A 15,920-nucleotide genomic window follows, 5' to 3' on the forward strand; every position below is an offset into this window, starting at 1 on the left:
ATCAGTGACATTTTATTTTCATTATCTTTGTTGTGTTTCTGCTGAAATTCGGTATGTGTTACAATAAATAGGCAGAAGGGTATTCTATATATTTACTGACTGAAACCAAAGTATAAGTCCAATCACTTTCAGCAACTTCAGATCTCGTTTCTGTCAAGAACGTTGATTTCTGACCATCCACCTTCTCTTATGTTTCCAACCACAGCCACTACCACTGAAAAAAGAAAGAGAGAAACACACACACAGAGAGAGCGAGAGAGAGAGAGAGAGAGAGAGAGAGAGAGAGAGAGAGAGAGAGAGAGAGTGAGAGAGAGAGAAAAGGTCCAGGGCTAGAAAATGAGAGCTTGAAAAGGGGAAACCCTGTGGGAGAGACCATGTCTAGATGCTCATTCAGTCCCACAGCCACATTTCACACTACAGCACACACTAAGGTGAGTAAAGCAATCTCTCTCATAATGTAGTACTCAATATTAATAATTCATATTTAATTGTCATTCTTTATATTCCTTGTAGAAGATGTTATTTGAACAATTAATTGAATGATTTTGTAATTCTATTGGGGATTTGCATTTAGCCATAGATCTGTGACAAGTGTTCTTGCACACATACACACTCAGGGCAATAACCAGCATGGAGGGATGTGTCACTCCTAATATTCAGATTAGATGTTGATCAATATGCAATTTTCAATAACCAATTCTAAAAATGTCACTTTAGATCCCCCAATCCTAAATATATGGTAATATATTATCACATTTGCCAGCTAGGCTTCAAGAACTGTCCCATTTAGACTAGATTTATTATATAGTATGACACTTTTTTAAACTTTAAACTGATTAGTTAATTGGCAATCTGGTAAATGCAGGTTTATTTTGTGTTGCTTTTGGGTTCTCAGAAAGCTGAGGCGAATAATAATGGGAAACTCTTTGGAAAACTCTTTAGAAGTCGAGTAGACTAATCGATTTCTTCACCAAATCAAAATGTCAGATCAGTGGTCAAATAAACAAAACAAAAAAAACTTCCTTTAGAAGATAAGGTGTTACCAGTTTACAGAAAATGTCCAGCTTCTAAGTATTGAACACTCAGTAAGTTACATTCAACCCACCTGGGTGTTAGATCAGGGTATCTTTGTGGGCAACATGGGAATTCACCTCACTTAGGTGAGAGGCAAATATACCCCTGCTTTTTTTAGCCATACACACATGCATAACTAGAAACCGATGTGGAGAGAGAGTAGATGGGTCTGGGGGCCTGTAAGTAAAAACATATAGAGGTTTGTATGCAAATTTTTTACATGAAATCTCTGCAGGTTTCTTTCATGATATAAATAGATTTGCTCACCTCACTTGTTTTTTCTTCATTCACCGTTTGCGGTTATATATGCGTGATATTGTACTTTCTAAGACTGTGCATATAGATCAAGTCCATGCATTTAGGTCAGTAGGCTGTTATGGGGGTTTCATCAACATGATTCACTGTAAACATATATCTTTGGTTTCACGATGCATTTGTTTCCTTTTTCTTGGTCTCTGCTAGTCACGAAGATGACCAGCGCAAATCACCCCAGGTTCCGCCTCCTGATTGGCTGGTGCTGCCTGATGACCTCAGCTCTTCTGATAATGACCGTATATCTTATATCAACAACAAAATGTCAAAAAGGGGTAGAGTGACTTGCTATTGCATCCATCCAGATTGCTTTGAGACTGCACAGTATATCACATAGAACTATTTTAGTGTAGCCTGTTTTCAAGCATACTCTCGCCCATCTGCCATTGGTGTGCCAAGCTGATGGTCCCACCCCAATCTTATGCTATAGATCTTAATCAGGATAGATGCCATTGAATTTAACACAGAAACATGGCTGTGTGAGACAGACTTAGAGTCTTTAAAAAGGCACACACAGTATAAAGGTCCTAGATCATGTAATTTTTTTAAACTCTTCAACTTTTATAAAGTTTTTGTCTACTGTATTTTTTTGGGATGTTTCAATCCACTGAACACAGTATTTCGTTTCCTCGCAGCCTCATTTTGATTCCTGTCAAAAATTAAATGACTAAAGTCTATAGGTGTTAAGCAAATGTTGGTGGTTTTGCTGCTCAAATTAACAAAGCAATGATTTAAAAGTCATACCTTTTACACTTTTCAGGGGAAATCAAACTACTAATGGTTTACTTATAGTTGCCTCTCTGCATATTAAGTTGGGATAGAAGTATTTTCAGCATTGCACACTTCAGTTTTACTGCTAGTACCTTTTGTTTGTTCATTTTCAAATATGATTTTTTTTTCTTCTTCTTCTTTAGCTTGAAGCAAGCAAGACTGGAGATGAAAAGCCAAATTCAACAAGTTTGCTTCTTAAATCCAACCCCACCCACCACCCCAATTTAAGTAAAATATAATTTATTTAATATAATTGATATAAATAAAATATATATATAATTGATATAATATCATAATTATTGTGTACCTTTGTCATGACAGTAACAATAAATACTATTTTACAGAAATCAATGGCAAGACTGACCAACAAATAGGTGAGAAATTTTTATTTTTTTTTGTTTTATTTTTTATTTTATCCCCCAGTATGTAAACAATAAATTAAAAAAAGTACCAGTTCTGTCTCTATAAGCTCAATTCCTTTCTTTAAAAAGTTTTCATTCCTATTCAGGGACATTTGTATCTCTTTAAAACAATAGCTTTTATTTAAAAAGTGAAAATCATTTGGTTGCACTTTCAGGTTTTCCTCCTTGTCCATCCTCCAACGACTATATCCGTTTCATCAGAGGTGAGCAATATTTTTCTCCCTGGGGACATCTCTCACTTTTCCTCTGTGTCGTTTCCCCTCATCCTCTTTTGCACTTTCCCTTTCACACTTTTTCTACATCTCTCACTTCTCTGTATATCATGAAAACAAGACATAGCGGGACTTTTGGTTGTGTCATTGTGTCACTTGGTTTCTCTGCTGCATTGAGGAAGTTTGGCATGTGGTTCTCTGCTTTTAAAGAATCTTTTGTGGCTTAAAAGTCACTTGAGTTAGTTTACCACGTTGATATATGGACATCGCATGTCAATAAGCTCAGGCTAGTCATTTTCTGTGAGCTAACATGAGGTTATCTGGCAGCTCACCTTCACTCCATTCAAGTAGGAGGTCGTAACTTTTTTCAAAGCACATTTGTCTCATTCGTGTAATTGCCTGCGCTCGCTCATGAGATGAACCAGATTCAGTAACCACATTGACACTTCTGATGTGACACTGTATGTTTATCGCAGAGGCGTTGTGAATCAGTGGAAATATATCTAGTCTAAATGTGCACGGCTCATATGTGAGGAAGGAGGTGGAAATGTTCCTTTAAAAGACTCTCATTCCCTGATCTCACTTCGCGTCCTGTATGAAATGTGTTTCATATATATGTGGGATGAACGGCAGCTCCGACCCCCACATGTGGAACAATCATGAAAGTAAATGAAAAGAGCGATTACAGGCATATACAAGAATAATTCTGTACTTCTTAAATGAACTCCATTGCTACTCTTTTATTTTACATTTTAATAGCAGGTTTATATGTTAGAGTTTAATTTTGCTTATGTAACAGGATCGAAAGAGAATATTTGCACATGTATATATTTTTCACATTAAACTGATTAAAAATTGAGTGCAAAGACATTTATAATGTTACAAAAGATACTGTTTAAGGCATCTGGAAATTGCTTCCAGCATTAATAATAATAGGAAAGGTTGTGGCACTAAATCAAATTTAGCTTTGCCATCACAGAAACGTAAAAGTAAATTTTATAAAGAGAAAACAGATCTTTTAAATTGTAAAAATATTTCACCATATTAATTTTTACTGTATTTTTGAACAAGTAAACGTAGACGTATTGAGCACAAAAGACTTCTTTTAAAAAAAAATCTTACTGACCCCAAACTACTGGTCAATTCCTCCATTATCAACTTTTAATCAGGCAAAATAAAAGCAAACACTATTTAAAGGAACACTCCACTTTTTTGGAAATAGGCTCAGGGTCTGGCGGTAGCACTTTTAGCTTAGCTTAGCATAGATCATTGAATCAGATTGGACCATTAGCATTTGGTCATCAAAAATGACTAAAGAGCTTCGATAATTTAAAGCTTGACTCTTCTGTAGTTACATAATGTACTAAGACCGACAGAAAATGAAAAGTTGATTTTCTAGGCCGATATGGCTTGGAACTATACTCTCATTCCGGTGTAATAATCAAGGAAATGTGCTGCCGTACCATGGGTGCAGCAGGCGCAGTGATATTACGCAGCACCTGAAAGTAGTCCCCAGCTATATCATAACTAATTACCTAACTGGGGGCTACTTTCAGGCGCTGCGTAATATCACTGCAAAACTCTTTGGTCATTCATATGCTAATGGTCTAATCAGATTCAATGATCTATGCTAAACTAAGCTAAAAGTGCTACCGCCAGACCCGGAGATCGGCTGAATGGATTCGAAAACAGTAAAACTCAACTCTTTAACTCTAGGGGAGTTGTAAAATGAGCCTATTTCCAAAAAAAGTGGAGTGTTCCTTTAAAGTCTTGATGTTAACAATTAATCCATGCAAGTTAATCTGCTGAAAAATATTGTTTGTTTTGGTAATCTTTAATCAAAATCTGAGAATGCTCCTCCCCTCTAAAATGATGGGCCTTCTCTGATGACATCAGTTTGACTGCTTGGGCGTGACATCCTTAACCACGCCCCTCCAACTGTCAGTTAATTTCTGAATGAAACGCCTACTTTACTACATCCAATCAATTCGCAGTAGAAAAAACAAGCCATGCCCTCTATTTTCATTTTTTTTTCTCAGTCAATATTCTGTTTCTCTCGGAAGTACGTCACAATACGGAAGTAAAAACTTCCATTCCATGCGGACTTTAAGACTGTAATTTAAATTTAGGCTAAATTTGGAATAGCATACTATTTGGTAAGAGTAGTATGGTATTTCAATCCCTTTAAAATGCCCCACTCCAACTTCCTGTTCTAATAGGAAGCACGTCAACACAGGTGAGATAACTTTCTTGGGGTTTTGAATCATCAATAACTTTTTATTTATATAAATTTAATTAAAGTATTCCTGCTAAACATACCGAATAAAGAGTTAAAATTTGGAAAATGTTGGGAGATTTTCAGAATGCACACTAATATTTCCATTCTCTTCCTCAGACAAGGAAATCTGGATATGCGACCAGTGTAAAGACGACTTCTTGTCCCCAAAGAACAGCACTGTCGAAATTCTATTCAGTGGTCTATACTATTTCCACGCCCAGGTCACCTTCCTATCCACTGATGAAATGCCGAATTCAGCGACTGTTACCTTGCGCAAGAACAAAACTCCCGGGACACAAGACAGAATCCTCAGCAGGGTCCAGCAAAATGGACCAGGAACAGTGAATATAATCCGTATGGTCAAGCTGATAAAGGGAGACAGCATCAGCCTGGAGATAGAAGCTATCAACAGCATATCAAGACAAGATTCCGATACTTACTGGGAAATGATCTTTTTAAATAACAAATAACAAACAAGTCTAAATCTTTCAGATTCTTCTATGAGGATGTAAAGGGCAAACCTTGATTTAGGGTTTAAAAGAACAGTTCATTATGCCTTAAAGAATTACAATACTCACATTTCAGTGTTTGTCACCTCATTTTAAGTCAAATGATTCTCCTGAAGGATTAAAACTGTCTGTATTTATATTTACCAAAGTAAATGGTAAAAGATGTTTGTATGGTTAGTTCTCAAGCCCATTGTGTGTTTCAAAAGGGATATTTTCATATTTTTGTGTGTTGAAACATTTATAGAGTTTAATTTTATATTATATGACATATTTTAGAGAAATGTTTTGAGATTTATTATATTAAAATATTTTTAAAGACATTCCAATTTAAATGGATTATTGGTTATTTGTGTATAATATTTTAATTTTATTTAATTTCTTTTTTAAGTGCTGTTAATGTTCAAGAATTTCTTAATTTAATACAAAAATCATGACGAACAGTTGTCAATACAATCAACTGAAATGAAGCCATTTTTTCTAAATAATTTATTTGTAAACTTCTCTGTAAGCTATATAAAAATAAAAGTCAATTTGCTGCATTTCACCTTGTATTCTTGAATTTAACTCCATTAACCTCTGACTCACTTTGCATGTAACCCAGTTCCCATTTACTTCAGGCAGCCACATGAGGGAGCCAATCATTACAAGAACGCCTGCTAAACGTAGCCTTCCTTTTTAGCCCTCGGAAAGCAAACCACTGAAACTTAAACCCACTTTAGCCACTGTGTTTCGATTGCGTACACATGCATCAAATCTAAAAGGCCAAAGGCGGGACGAAGCTTCGTTTCATTCTAGAACGAACCAATTTAATTTTAAGGTCAGAGAGACAGAGAACAATGTGTCAAAGGTCAATATATAGTACGCAGTCTAGTTTTGGTTAGTATACTGAAACAATGCTGACATTTGAAGTATCGAGTCTTGATGGGGGGTATACTGTACAAAGTCGAATTTATTTCCAAAAACCTACCCTCGCCAACAAACTGTAACCGCAACATGCACGACAGCTAATTTCATATCCTATGAGTCACAATTCTGAAATTCCCCCCATTTATAAATCCTCTTTATTTAATTTATTCCTTTAGCCCACGCTGAAAAGTCATCTCACCTTCACATCTTAAATCATATCATAACTGTGGTTGAAAAACTGCAGAGTAGAGATGGGATGAGTTGCATAATGTACAAGGAGCATGTGACAACAGTGCTTCACATTAGGATGTCATTGAGAGAAAAAGCAAACTGCACAAACAATTCATGCAACATCACCAAAAAAAAAAAAAAAAACATTCCATTTAAGTCTTTAAATTCTTCCATCAAATAGTTTTGCTATTACAAAAGCAACTGTAGCATTTGAGAGAGATTTTCTCATATTTTTCAAGCCTACTGACAATTTGAGGCTTGGTTCATTTACTTCCTCTCTTTCTATCAGTTGTTGAACGGTGCGGAAAATCATTTGAGGAAGCAAACCATGCCTTTTTTACACAAACATGATATTTTCAGGTAGCGTTTTCTGTTCTTCTTTCACGAGACTGACCTCCACAGTGTCATCAGTATCATTTAAAGCACAATGCAGCTTTCATAAACAACACTTTTCTTGTGTCCTGAGATGAACCAGCCCCTTGCAAAAAATGGCATGTTTATGGACACAGGACTATCTAACTTTAAAATAAATAGAAAAAATAGAAATGCAACCTTTACCTTTAAGCAAAAACTTGCTTTAATATGAAGAACTAGAAGAACGGTGTGTCAGCACAATTCTGTTGCGATATGCAAAGCAATTGAACTTAACCTTTATTTGTGAATGCCTGTTTGTGCACCATCAACCATTTCCTGTTAGCTTGTGGTTTTTTGCACTCATGCATAGAATCATGCATTGAGCTTTATACAGGTGTATATACATTGTCACACATTTGACTCTAGTGAATATTTTGAGTGTTAGCCTAAGGTTAAAAAAAAAAAAACACATTAATGCCCATTAAAAAGTGATACAGTTCATCAAACGCATGTTGACATTTTGTGACAATAAAATGGGCCAAAATTTAGCATCACTCCCTCACCAGTGGATGGGTGCCGTCAGAATGAGAGTTCAAATAGTTGATAAACTATCACAATGCTCCACAAATAATCCACACGACTCCAGTCCATCAGTTGACATTTTGTCCAAAGCAAATATTTTGGTGGATTTTTGATGTGAGAGGACAACAGGGAATGGACACTGGAGGAAGTATTGTTATGGATTATGGAATCTTATTTTGGTCAGAAGTGACATTTAAATTTAGAATGCCTTAATTATGGATTTATTTCTTACAAACATGTAGCTTCTCACTTATAAGATGTTAACTGATGGACTGGAGCCGTGTGGATTACTTGTGGATTATTGTGATAATGTTATCAGACTTTCATTCTGACGGCACCCATTCGCTGCAGAGGATCCAATTGTGAGCAAGTTATGTAATGCTAATGCAAATCTATTCTGAAGAAATCTACATCTTAGATGGCCTGAACAAGTACATTGTCGGCAAAAGTTCACTTTGGAGTGCACTATTCTTTTAAAAGGTAGCATAAAAATATTAAATATTTGTTTAGATTAGTAAATCAGTGTAGCATTAATGCATTTCCAGCATTTAAAAATGTGACAACTTGCCCCATATATTTGTGGAATTTTACTATGAGGAAAAATTTTACAAAATTGCGGGTTTTACAATAGACATTTGAAAACAGCATGCAAAACCACTGGTAGAAAACATTTGTGTAATTCGATTTTTGACTCAAAACCTCACTGTTACTGAGATATGAGTGATACTATGAGTGATATAGATATTGAGTGGGCTCATAACACACATTGGCAAATCCGCTATGAAAATTTCCTCCTAAGCATGTCCTTCAAGTTTATGTGTCATATGGCAACGCAAACAAGGTGCCAGTTGTTAACTGCATGAAGTGGCATGGAGAATTACTGGTTAGAAACTCCTGCTCCTCTGTGCATCTTCCTCTGATAGGTGAAAAGAGAAAAGGTGCTTTTTGTTCTTCTTTGTGGTAGAAGTGTTAACCCAGATGCAGCAAGGAGCTGTGAAACTAAGTGTTCTACGTCACGTATCCCTTCCTACGTGGAGCGTTAAGGGGACACAAGGTAAAGGAAAATGGAGAGAAGGGCCAGAAGTGTGGAAAGCATGGAGGGAATCCTTACAGAATTATCAACCCAGGCATACCACTGAATAACCACATTAATATGACCTAAAACATGGGGGATTTCCCACACTTCCCCCTCTCAAAGATCTGCCCTTTGATGTTACATCACAGGTGCTCTTTGAATGTGGCTAGGTTTCTACAGACAGCACCTGCTATAGACAAAGATTTGTAATGCACGTGAATCTACAACAGTTTGATGACTATGATAATTTTAAAGAAAATTCAGACAACTTTTTCTTTTTGGTAACCAATCATGAAACAAAATGTTGGTACACAAATCTCATGAAATCATGGTCAAATAAAAACTTAAATGGCTTATTGTCAACTTTTGTCTGCTTAAAAATTCTTCAACAATCAGATTAGGCAATAATGAGCTTTTTCAGTCAAATTTACTGAAAAACAGTTTTAGTTAACCTAAATATTAAGCTGGACAATCTTTAATCACATCATGTGTTTTCCTGGATGTTAGCCAGAATACAATGAAAGTGAATGGGGACGGATAATAACAAAAAAAAAAAAAACTATATAAATTTAGTAAAAGTGTGACTTGTATGATATATTCCAAGTCATTTGGTAGCATTGTATGAGTAATAGACTGAAATATACCTTATTTACTGATAATCTCTCACCACAGATTTCTAATCGCATTCCCTTTCACATATATTTAAATATGACAGATAAGGCAAATTTACACCAAGTTTCATGTCAATAATATAAATGGTTCTCATAAACAGTTGGGACAATTCAAGTTTGATGTGAAAAAATAAAATTTAGAGAGATTTAGAGGGCAAGATTTAAGTTAAAACATGACCAGATCTCTTCAGAAGACTTGGATAAAACCGTTCCATCCATATGGATTAATCTTAATATGAACTTCATAATGAACATAACAATCTTTATTTGTGTTTTGAAGATGAACGAAAGATGAGTTTGGAATGACATGAGGGGGTAAATCCTACCATTTTCATTTTAGTTAGCTTCACAAGACTTAAAAGTTGTATGGACTCTTTTTATAATACCTTTTATAGTGTTTTTGTCATTTTTCGAGCTCGACAGTGTTCATTACCATTGAGAGAAGTATCAAGATTCATCCTACCATGTCCTTTTATGGTCCACTTTTATGGTCCAGAAAGAAAGTATGACAGATTTGCTTTTTCAATTACGCTATTATCTAACATTATCTAGTGGTCATTTCTCCACTGATGTCATTTACATAATAACACTTTGCCTAGTTCATAGCAGAAAAATACAGAAGTGCTGTTTGTTGCTATCACTGTACATTGATGCTAAAGATAATGTCAAAGGTATTTTACGTTTATTCAGGGACAGTCTTTCAGAACCTACATACAAACCCAAATCATCACACATAAATGTCATGTCACCCCACAACTACAGAACAGGGCCTGATAAATATCACTTCACACTGACACATCAGTACAACAGAAACCACAAACAAGGCCAGAGGAGTCAAATCCTCAACGAAATCGAGGAAGGCATAATGAGCTTATGAGTTTCCATTGCATTTCCTTAATTGGGCAAAAACAGAATGAGGAATTGTCACATGGAAGAGAGGGAGAGCCCCATGGTGCGATCTTCTGAGCAATCCTCCCATGTTGTACATGTGCATATCTGCTATTATTGTAGCAATAATTTCAAAACATGGCAAAAAGCAGCAAGAATGGGATGACTCACTCTGATCTAATAAACTGTGAGTAAGAAAGGCATGAGTTAACACACTTTCTTTAGGGTTTGTCTGAAGTTTATATGGAAGGGGAAAGAGAGATAGCGAGAGCAATATCAGGCTACTGTGGCTTCATACTTCATTTCCTTTCTCAGCCATTATAGAAGAAGGAAATGAGGCAAGTCCATAACGACATTGTCACACAGACAATTTAAGACCAGCACAGCACAAACAACATTAACAACCTATATAATTCTAGAATAATTCATTAGAACCACTGATCTATAATAAAGATATAAATAGATATATAGAGATCAGTGACTGGAACCAGCACTGCAATAGTTTTTTGTTTAACACATCATAAACAGTAATAATTATAATAATAATCATAATAAATATAATGATAATAATAATAATAAAATGTTGATTGAGAAAAATATATTCATTTTTGGTCTAGGTCATATTTTCAATTTCTCATTTCGAAATATTACAGCTGCCACATTCACACAGAAGCAGAACACATTTGCCTGTACTGCATAAAAATGCACCATCATCCCCGTCCCAAAGAAACCCAAAATTACTGGACTTAATGACTACAGACCTGTGGCCCTAATGTCTGTAGCCATGAAATCATTTGAAAGACTGGTTTTGGCTTATCTGAAGGACTTCACTGGACCCCCTGCAGTTTGCCTACAGAGCAAACAGGTCTGTGGATGATGCAGTCAACATGGAACTGCACTTCATCCTGCAGCATCTGGACAGACCAGGGACTTATGTGAGGATCCTGTTTGTGGACTTCAGCTCCGCTTTTAACACCATCATCACGGAAACCCTTCAGAATAAACTAACTCAGCTCTCCGTCGCCACCTCCGTCTGTCAGTGGATCACCAGCTTCCTGACAGACAGACAGCAGTTAGTAAAGCTTGGCAAATTCACATCCAGCACTCAAACCATCAGCACTGGAGCTCCTCAGGGCTGCATTCTCTCCCCACTGCTATTCTCCCTCTACACCAACGACTGCACATCTAAAGACCCCTCTGTCAAGCTCCTGAAGTTTGCAGACGACACCACACTGATCGGCCTCATCCAGGACGGTGACGAGTCTGCTTACAGACAGGAGGTTAAGGAGCTGGCTGTCTGGTGCAGTTTCAACAACCTGGAGCTGAACATGCTCATAACTGTTAAAATATTATTTTCTATCAATTATTTATATATGATATAATTATATATATATATATATATATATAATCAAACGTTACTGATCATGGACTTCAGGAGAAAACCCCTGCTCTCCCCCCACTCACCATCATGAACAGCACTGTGACTGCAGTGGAGTCATTCAGATTCCTGGGCACCACCATCTCTCTGGACCTGAAGTGGGATATTCACATTGACTCCATTGTCAGGAAGGCCCAGCAGAGGTTGTACTTCCTTCGCCAGCTGAGGATGTTCAACCTGCCACAGGACTTACTGAAACAGTTCTACTCCGCCATCATCGAATCCATCCTCTGCACTTCAATAACTGTCTGGTTTAGCTCAGCTACCAAATCTGACCTCAGAAGACTACAGAGGGTAGTCTGGACTGCTGAGCGAATCATTGGTACAACCCTCCCCACTCTCCAAGAACTGTACTCATCCAGAGCGAGCAAAAGGGCTGGCAAAATCACTCTGGACCCCTCGCATCCAGCACACTCTCTCTTTGAACTGTTACCTTCTGGTCGACGCTACAGAGCTCTGTGCACCAGAACGACCAGACACAGGAACAGTTTCTTCCCTCAGGCAATCTGAGAACACTGAACAATAAACGTGGAACACACAACTATAATACATTATCCATTCACCACACTCACTTATTTTATTTTTATTTTCTCATTTCTAATTTGCACATACTTGACCTGTACATACAAAGTTGTCTATATTATATATTGTGTTTTTGCTGTTTTGTACATTGCCTATTTGGATATTTGGGATATTTGGATATTATTCTTTTATTATCTGTGTCCTGTCCTGTTGCTGTCTTTCTGTTGCACTGTGGAGCTTCTGTCACTACAACAAATTCCTCGTATATGTAAACATACTTGGCCAATAAAGCTCATTCTGATTCTGATATTCTCACTATATCATAATATGTTGCCCATAAAACAAGATTTACAAAACATACAAAACATAAACCATATTTTAGATTTTCTTTTAAATTCAAGAAAATATTCCATTTGAAAAACGTAGATTTTTCTTACTGTTATCCGGGCTTTACAGGGTTAAAAGAGTTACGTTCATAACTTCACATACAGTTCTAGACCCATACATTTTCAGAACTTACAACCTAATTTACATGTCTTTTGCGTGTTTTTGTGTGGTTTCAGTAACTTCCACAGAGACGGACATATGAGTTTTAGATCCAGTCACTGTTTTCCACCATAGTGCTCCTGGACCTAGGCCATTGTTTTTTTTTGCGCGTGACTCAAATCAATGCGTGTATAAAAATCGTTGTTTCGCGTCAACTGTGAGACTCCCCAGTGTTACAGAGAAATTAATGACAATGAAAATATTTGTTTAGAAAGTCACATATCAAGTAGCATAGTTGTCAATCATAAACACTAAATGTAGGCTAACTGCTAGGCTTTATAAAAAGGCAATAGGCAACACAGAAGTAGTCTAAACAAAAGAAACAAATTATATTGTTAACATTATTGAATCTAAATTCAAACTGATGAAAATATTTTCTATCAATTATTTATATATGATATAATGAAATATATATATATATATATATATATAAATATATATAGTCAAACGTTTTTGTTAGGCCTAAAGCTAACAGTAAAAGTTCAGTAATTAACTTTATTTTCCATTTACTGATCTATAGACAGATTATTCTAGATATTGTCTAAATTATAGATCAGTGTTTCAAATTGACACATGGCTTCCAGCATCACAACAAAGTACATTTTTGTAAATTATGACTTTGCCCGGTCATCCATGCTTGGAACTCGAAAGTATTTTCCAGCTGCACCAGAAATCCAAAAGTGACACAAATGATAAGGATTTTTACTTAAGGAGTAGACCTACTTAAGGAAAATTGATTTACTTGAAGTATTTTACTGCAAATTTTATTTGTGCTGTGTTCCCTTTTTTTTCTTGTAAGGAATGTTGTGGCGTGCTAAAAAAAGAATACAATCTCACATCACATTTCATGGGGTTTTTAAGAAACCACAAACAAAATTCTAATCATTAGCCCTAGGCCTCTTGCAAAATGGCTGCACATGTATTTCAGGATTATTACCTTGCATCAGACAGGTTTTATGAATGCCGAATGAAAAAAAAAAAAATCATAAACATGACTCCACTTCAATAACAAACCTGTAGTAGCTTTTGACATAGAAAGTGTGCGTGAGATCATGTTAGAAAGAGAGAGAGAGAGAAAGAGATAGTGAAAAGGAGCGAGAAGTCAAAAACAAGACTGAAAAGGCCAAAAGATTTTCAGGGCGTGGAATCTCCCAATAGGAAGTAAGTCAGCTGTGTGTTGTTAGGCAAGTTGGATTCCCTCTTATTACATCACCAGCCTGAAACTGAAAGTGCCTGTGGCATATTACAGTTTTTTACAATCACGTTGCTACTATTTTCAGAACCTTGATGTCATTTTTAACAACTCTAGACACAAAACGGTTATCACTTGTAACACAGGCTGTCTAATGTTCAAAACATTGCATTGTGCATTCACATCTTTAAAGAAATCTTGCACAATCATTGGTTCAGAAAACTAATTTACTGTGAAATACCATTGAAACAACTATAGATCACCCACAAACAAGCAACCGATAGTTTCATTGTTCGTACAATCATTAAATATTGTAGAACAAAATAGGCGATACAGGTTTCATTATGGTACTACATGTACAGTAAATACATCTCTGTAAAAGTACTGCAGTAGTAGAGAGAATACTACAGACACAGTGGAATCATTGAACACAGTTTGTAATATATTGATGCAAAACACTACAGTACAATCACAACATAGGTTTATTTGAATCAAAGCAAAAAATACAGTAATTAGCTATGAAATAGAAGAAAAGACAGTACTGTAAAACATCAAATGCAGTGTTCCTCAACTTGCTTGTACTGCAAGAAACAAAACAGGAGTGATTACTGTACTTCTACATTGTCATCAACTCTGTTGTGGATTTGGCCACAGGTTCTCATCTACATCACAATGGATGTTTTCATTAGCCAAACATCTTGGAAAAAACCTTCACTGGTCTGCGGTGATGTCATTGCAGGTGTCATCCATGGCCTGGAGAAGAGTGACTTGTTTATGAGGGTGCCTATCATGAACCTTCCATCTCCATGCGGATAAAAATTCCTCAATCGGGTTAAGGAAGGGAGAGTATGGGGGTAAATACAGGGTGGTAAATTGTGCATGGGCCTGAAACCATGCTTGCACCACATGAGCATGATGGAACCTGACATTGTCCCAAACAATGACATAGGTCACACCTTCAGCTCTACAAACCTGATTGAGCTCATCAAGAAAGGTGACAAGGAGAGCTGCATTATATGGTCCAATATGAGGTCTGCATCCCACCACGCCATCTTCTGATATAGCCACACACATGGTAATGTTAGCCCCACGTTGTCCAGGTACTTGGATGGTTGCCCGCTGGCCAATGAAATTCCGACCTCTCCTCCTTGTCTTGGCCAGATTAAAACCTGCCTCATCCAAATATATGAATTTGTGATGGTCGTCATCAGCATCCAGCTCCATCACCCTCTAAAAATACATTTTGGAAAGAGACTTAGAGATTAATGTACAATGTAGAATTTTTGGAATGTTTTTACAACAGCCATCTTGAAACTGAACTTACCTGAACATACTGAGTCCTCATTTGCTTCACTCTGTCTGCATTTCTTTCGAAAGGCACACGGTATAGTTGTTTTCTAGATACCTGGTGCCTTTTCAGTATGTGTGCAATAGTCGGCAAACTTATGGATCCCACATTGTTGAACATGTCTTCATTGTCCAAGATATGTTGGCGAATTTCTGTTGGCGAATATCATTTCTGGCCCGAACCAAATCGACCACAGCCTGCTCTTGTTGGTCAGTTAGAATTTTGCCTCTGCCTCCACTATTTGGCCTGGTCACAATTCTACAGGGAACATTAGAGTAAGAAGACACTTGGTCACATCACCTATTCTGTGATACACATTGCATAATGTGTATCACAGAATAGAGTAGCATAATGTATAGTGCATGCTGATAACTTACCGGTTCTCATTGCGGAAAGTACTGATTATTGAGGCCACGGTTGACCTTCTGAGGTTTGGTTGTATCATTGTAGCCGCCTCAGTCATTGTCATGCCATGATTTATGACATGGTCTACAACTATTGCCCGAATTTCATTGGACACTCTATGCTGTTGCTGCCGCTGTCTTGGTCCGTGGCCTTGTCCTCTACCACGTTCCCCCACACCTCTCAA

General features: G+C 36.8%; 1 protein-coding gene across 1 annotated transcript; it reads left to right on the forward strand.

Moving 5' to 3' along the window:
* The first annotated feature begins 400 nt into the window (after positions 1-400).
* Positions 401-6,116, forward strand: LOC306851327 (uncharacterized protein). Its single transcript, XM_079387485.1, has 6 exons — positions 401-431; positions 1,537-1,661; positions 2,301-2,385; positions 2,502-2,531; positions 2,735-2,782; positions 5,187-6,116. The coding sequence occupies exons 2-6, from the start codon at positions 1,545-1,547 to the stop codon at positions 5,537-5,539; spliced, it is 633 nt and encodes a 210-aa protein (XP_079243611.1). The 5' UTR covers positions 401-431; positions 1,537-1,544; the 3' UTR covers positions 5,540-6,116.
* The last annotated feature ends 9,804 nt before the right edge of the window (positions 6,117-15,920 follow it).

The sequence above is a fragment of the Barbus barbus genome, assembly GCF_936440315.1.
Source record: "Barbus barbus genome assembly, chromosome: 31".
Lineage (NCBI taxonomy): Eukaryota > Metazoa > Chordata > Actinopteri > Cypriniformes > Cyprinidae > Barbus > Barbus barbus.

Bases quoted from the DNA above. Each gene is read 5' to 3' on its own strand.
- LOC306851327 (XM_079387485.1), top strand. From the start codon at position 1,545: ATGACCAGCGCAAATCACCCCAGGTTCCGCCTCCTGATTGGCTGGTGC. The intron at 2,386-2,501 runs GTAAAATATAAT...ACTATTTTACAG, and splicing joins CACCCACCACCCCAATTTAA to AAATCAATGGCAAGACTGAC. The intron at 2,532-2,734 runs GTGAGAAATTTT...TTGCACTTTCAG, and splicing joins CAAGACTGACCAACAAATAG to GTTTTCCTCCTTGTCCATCC.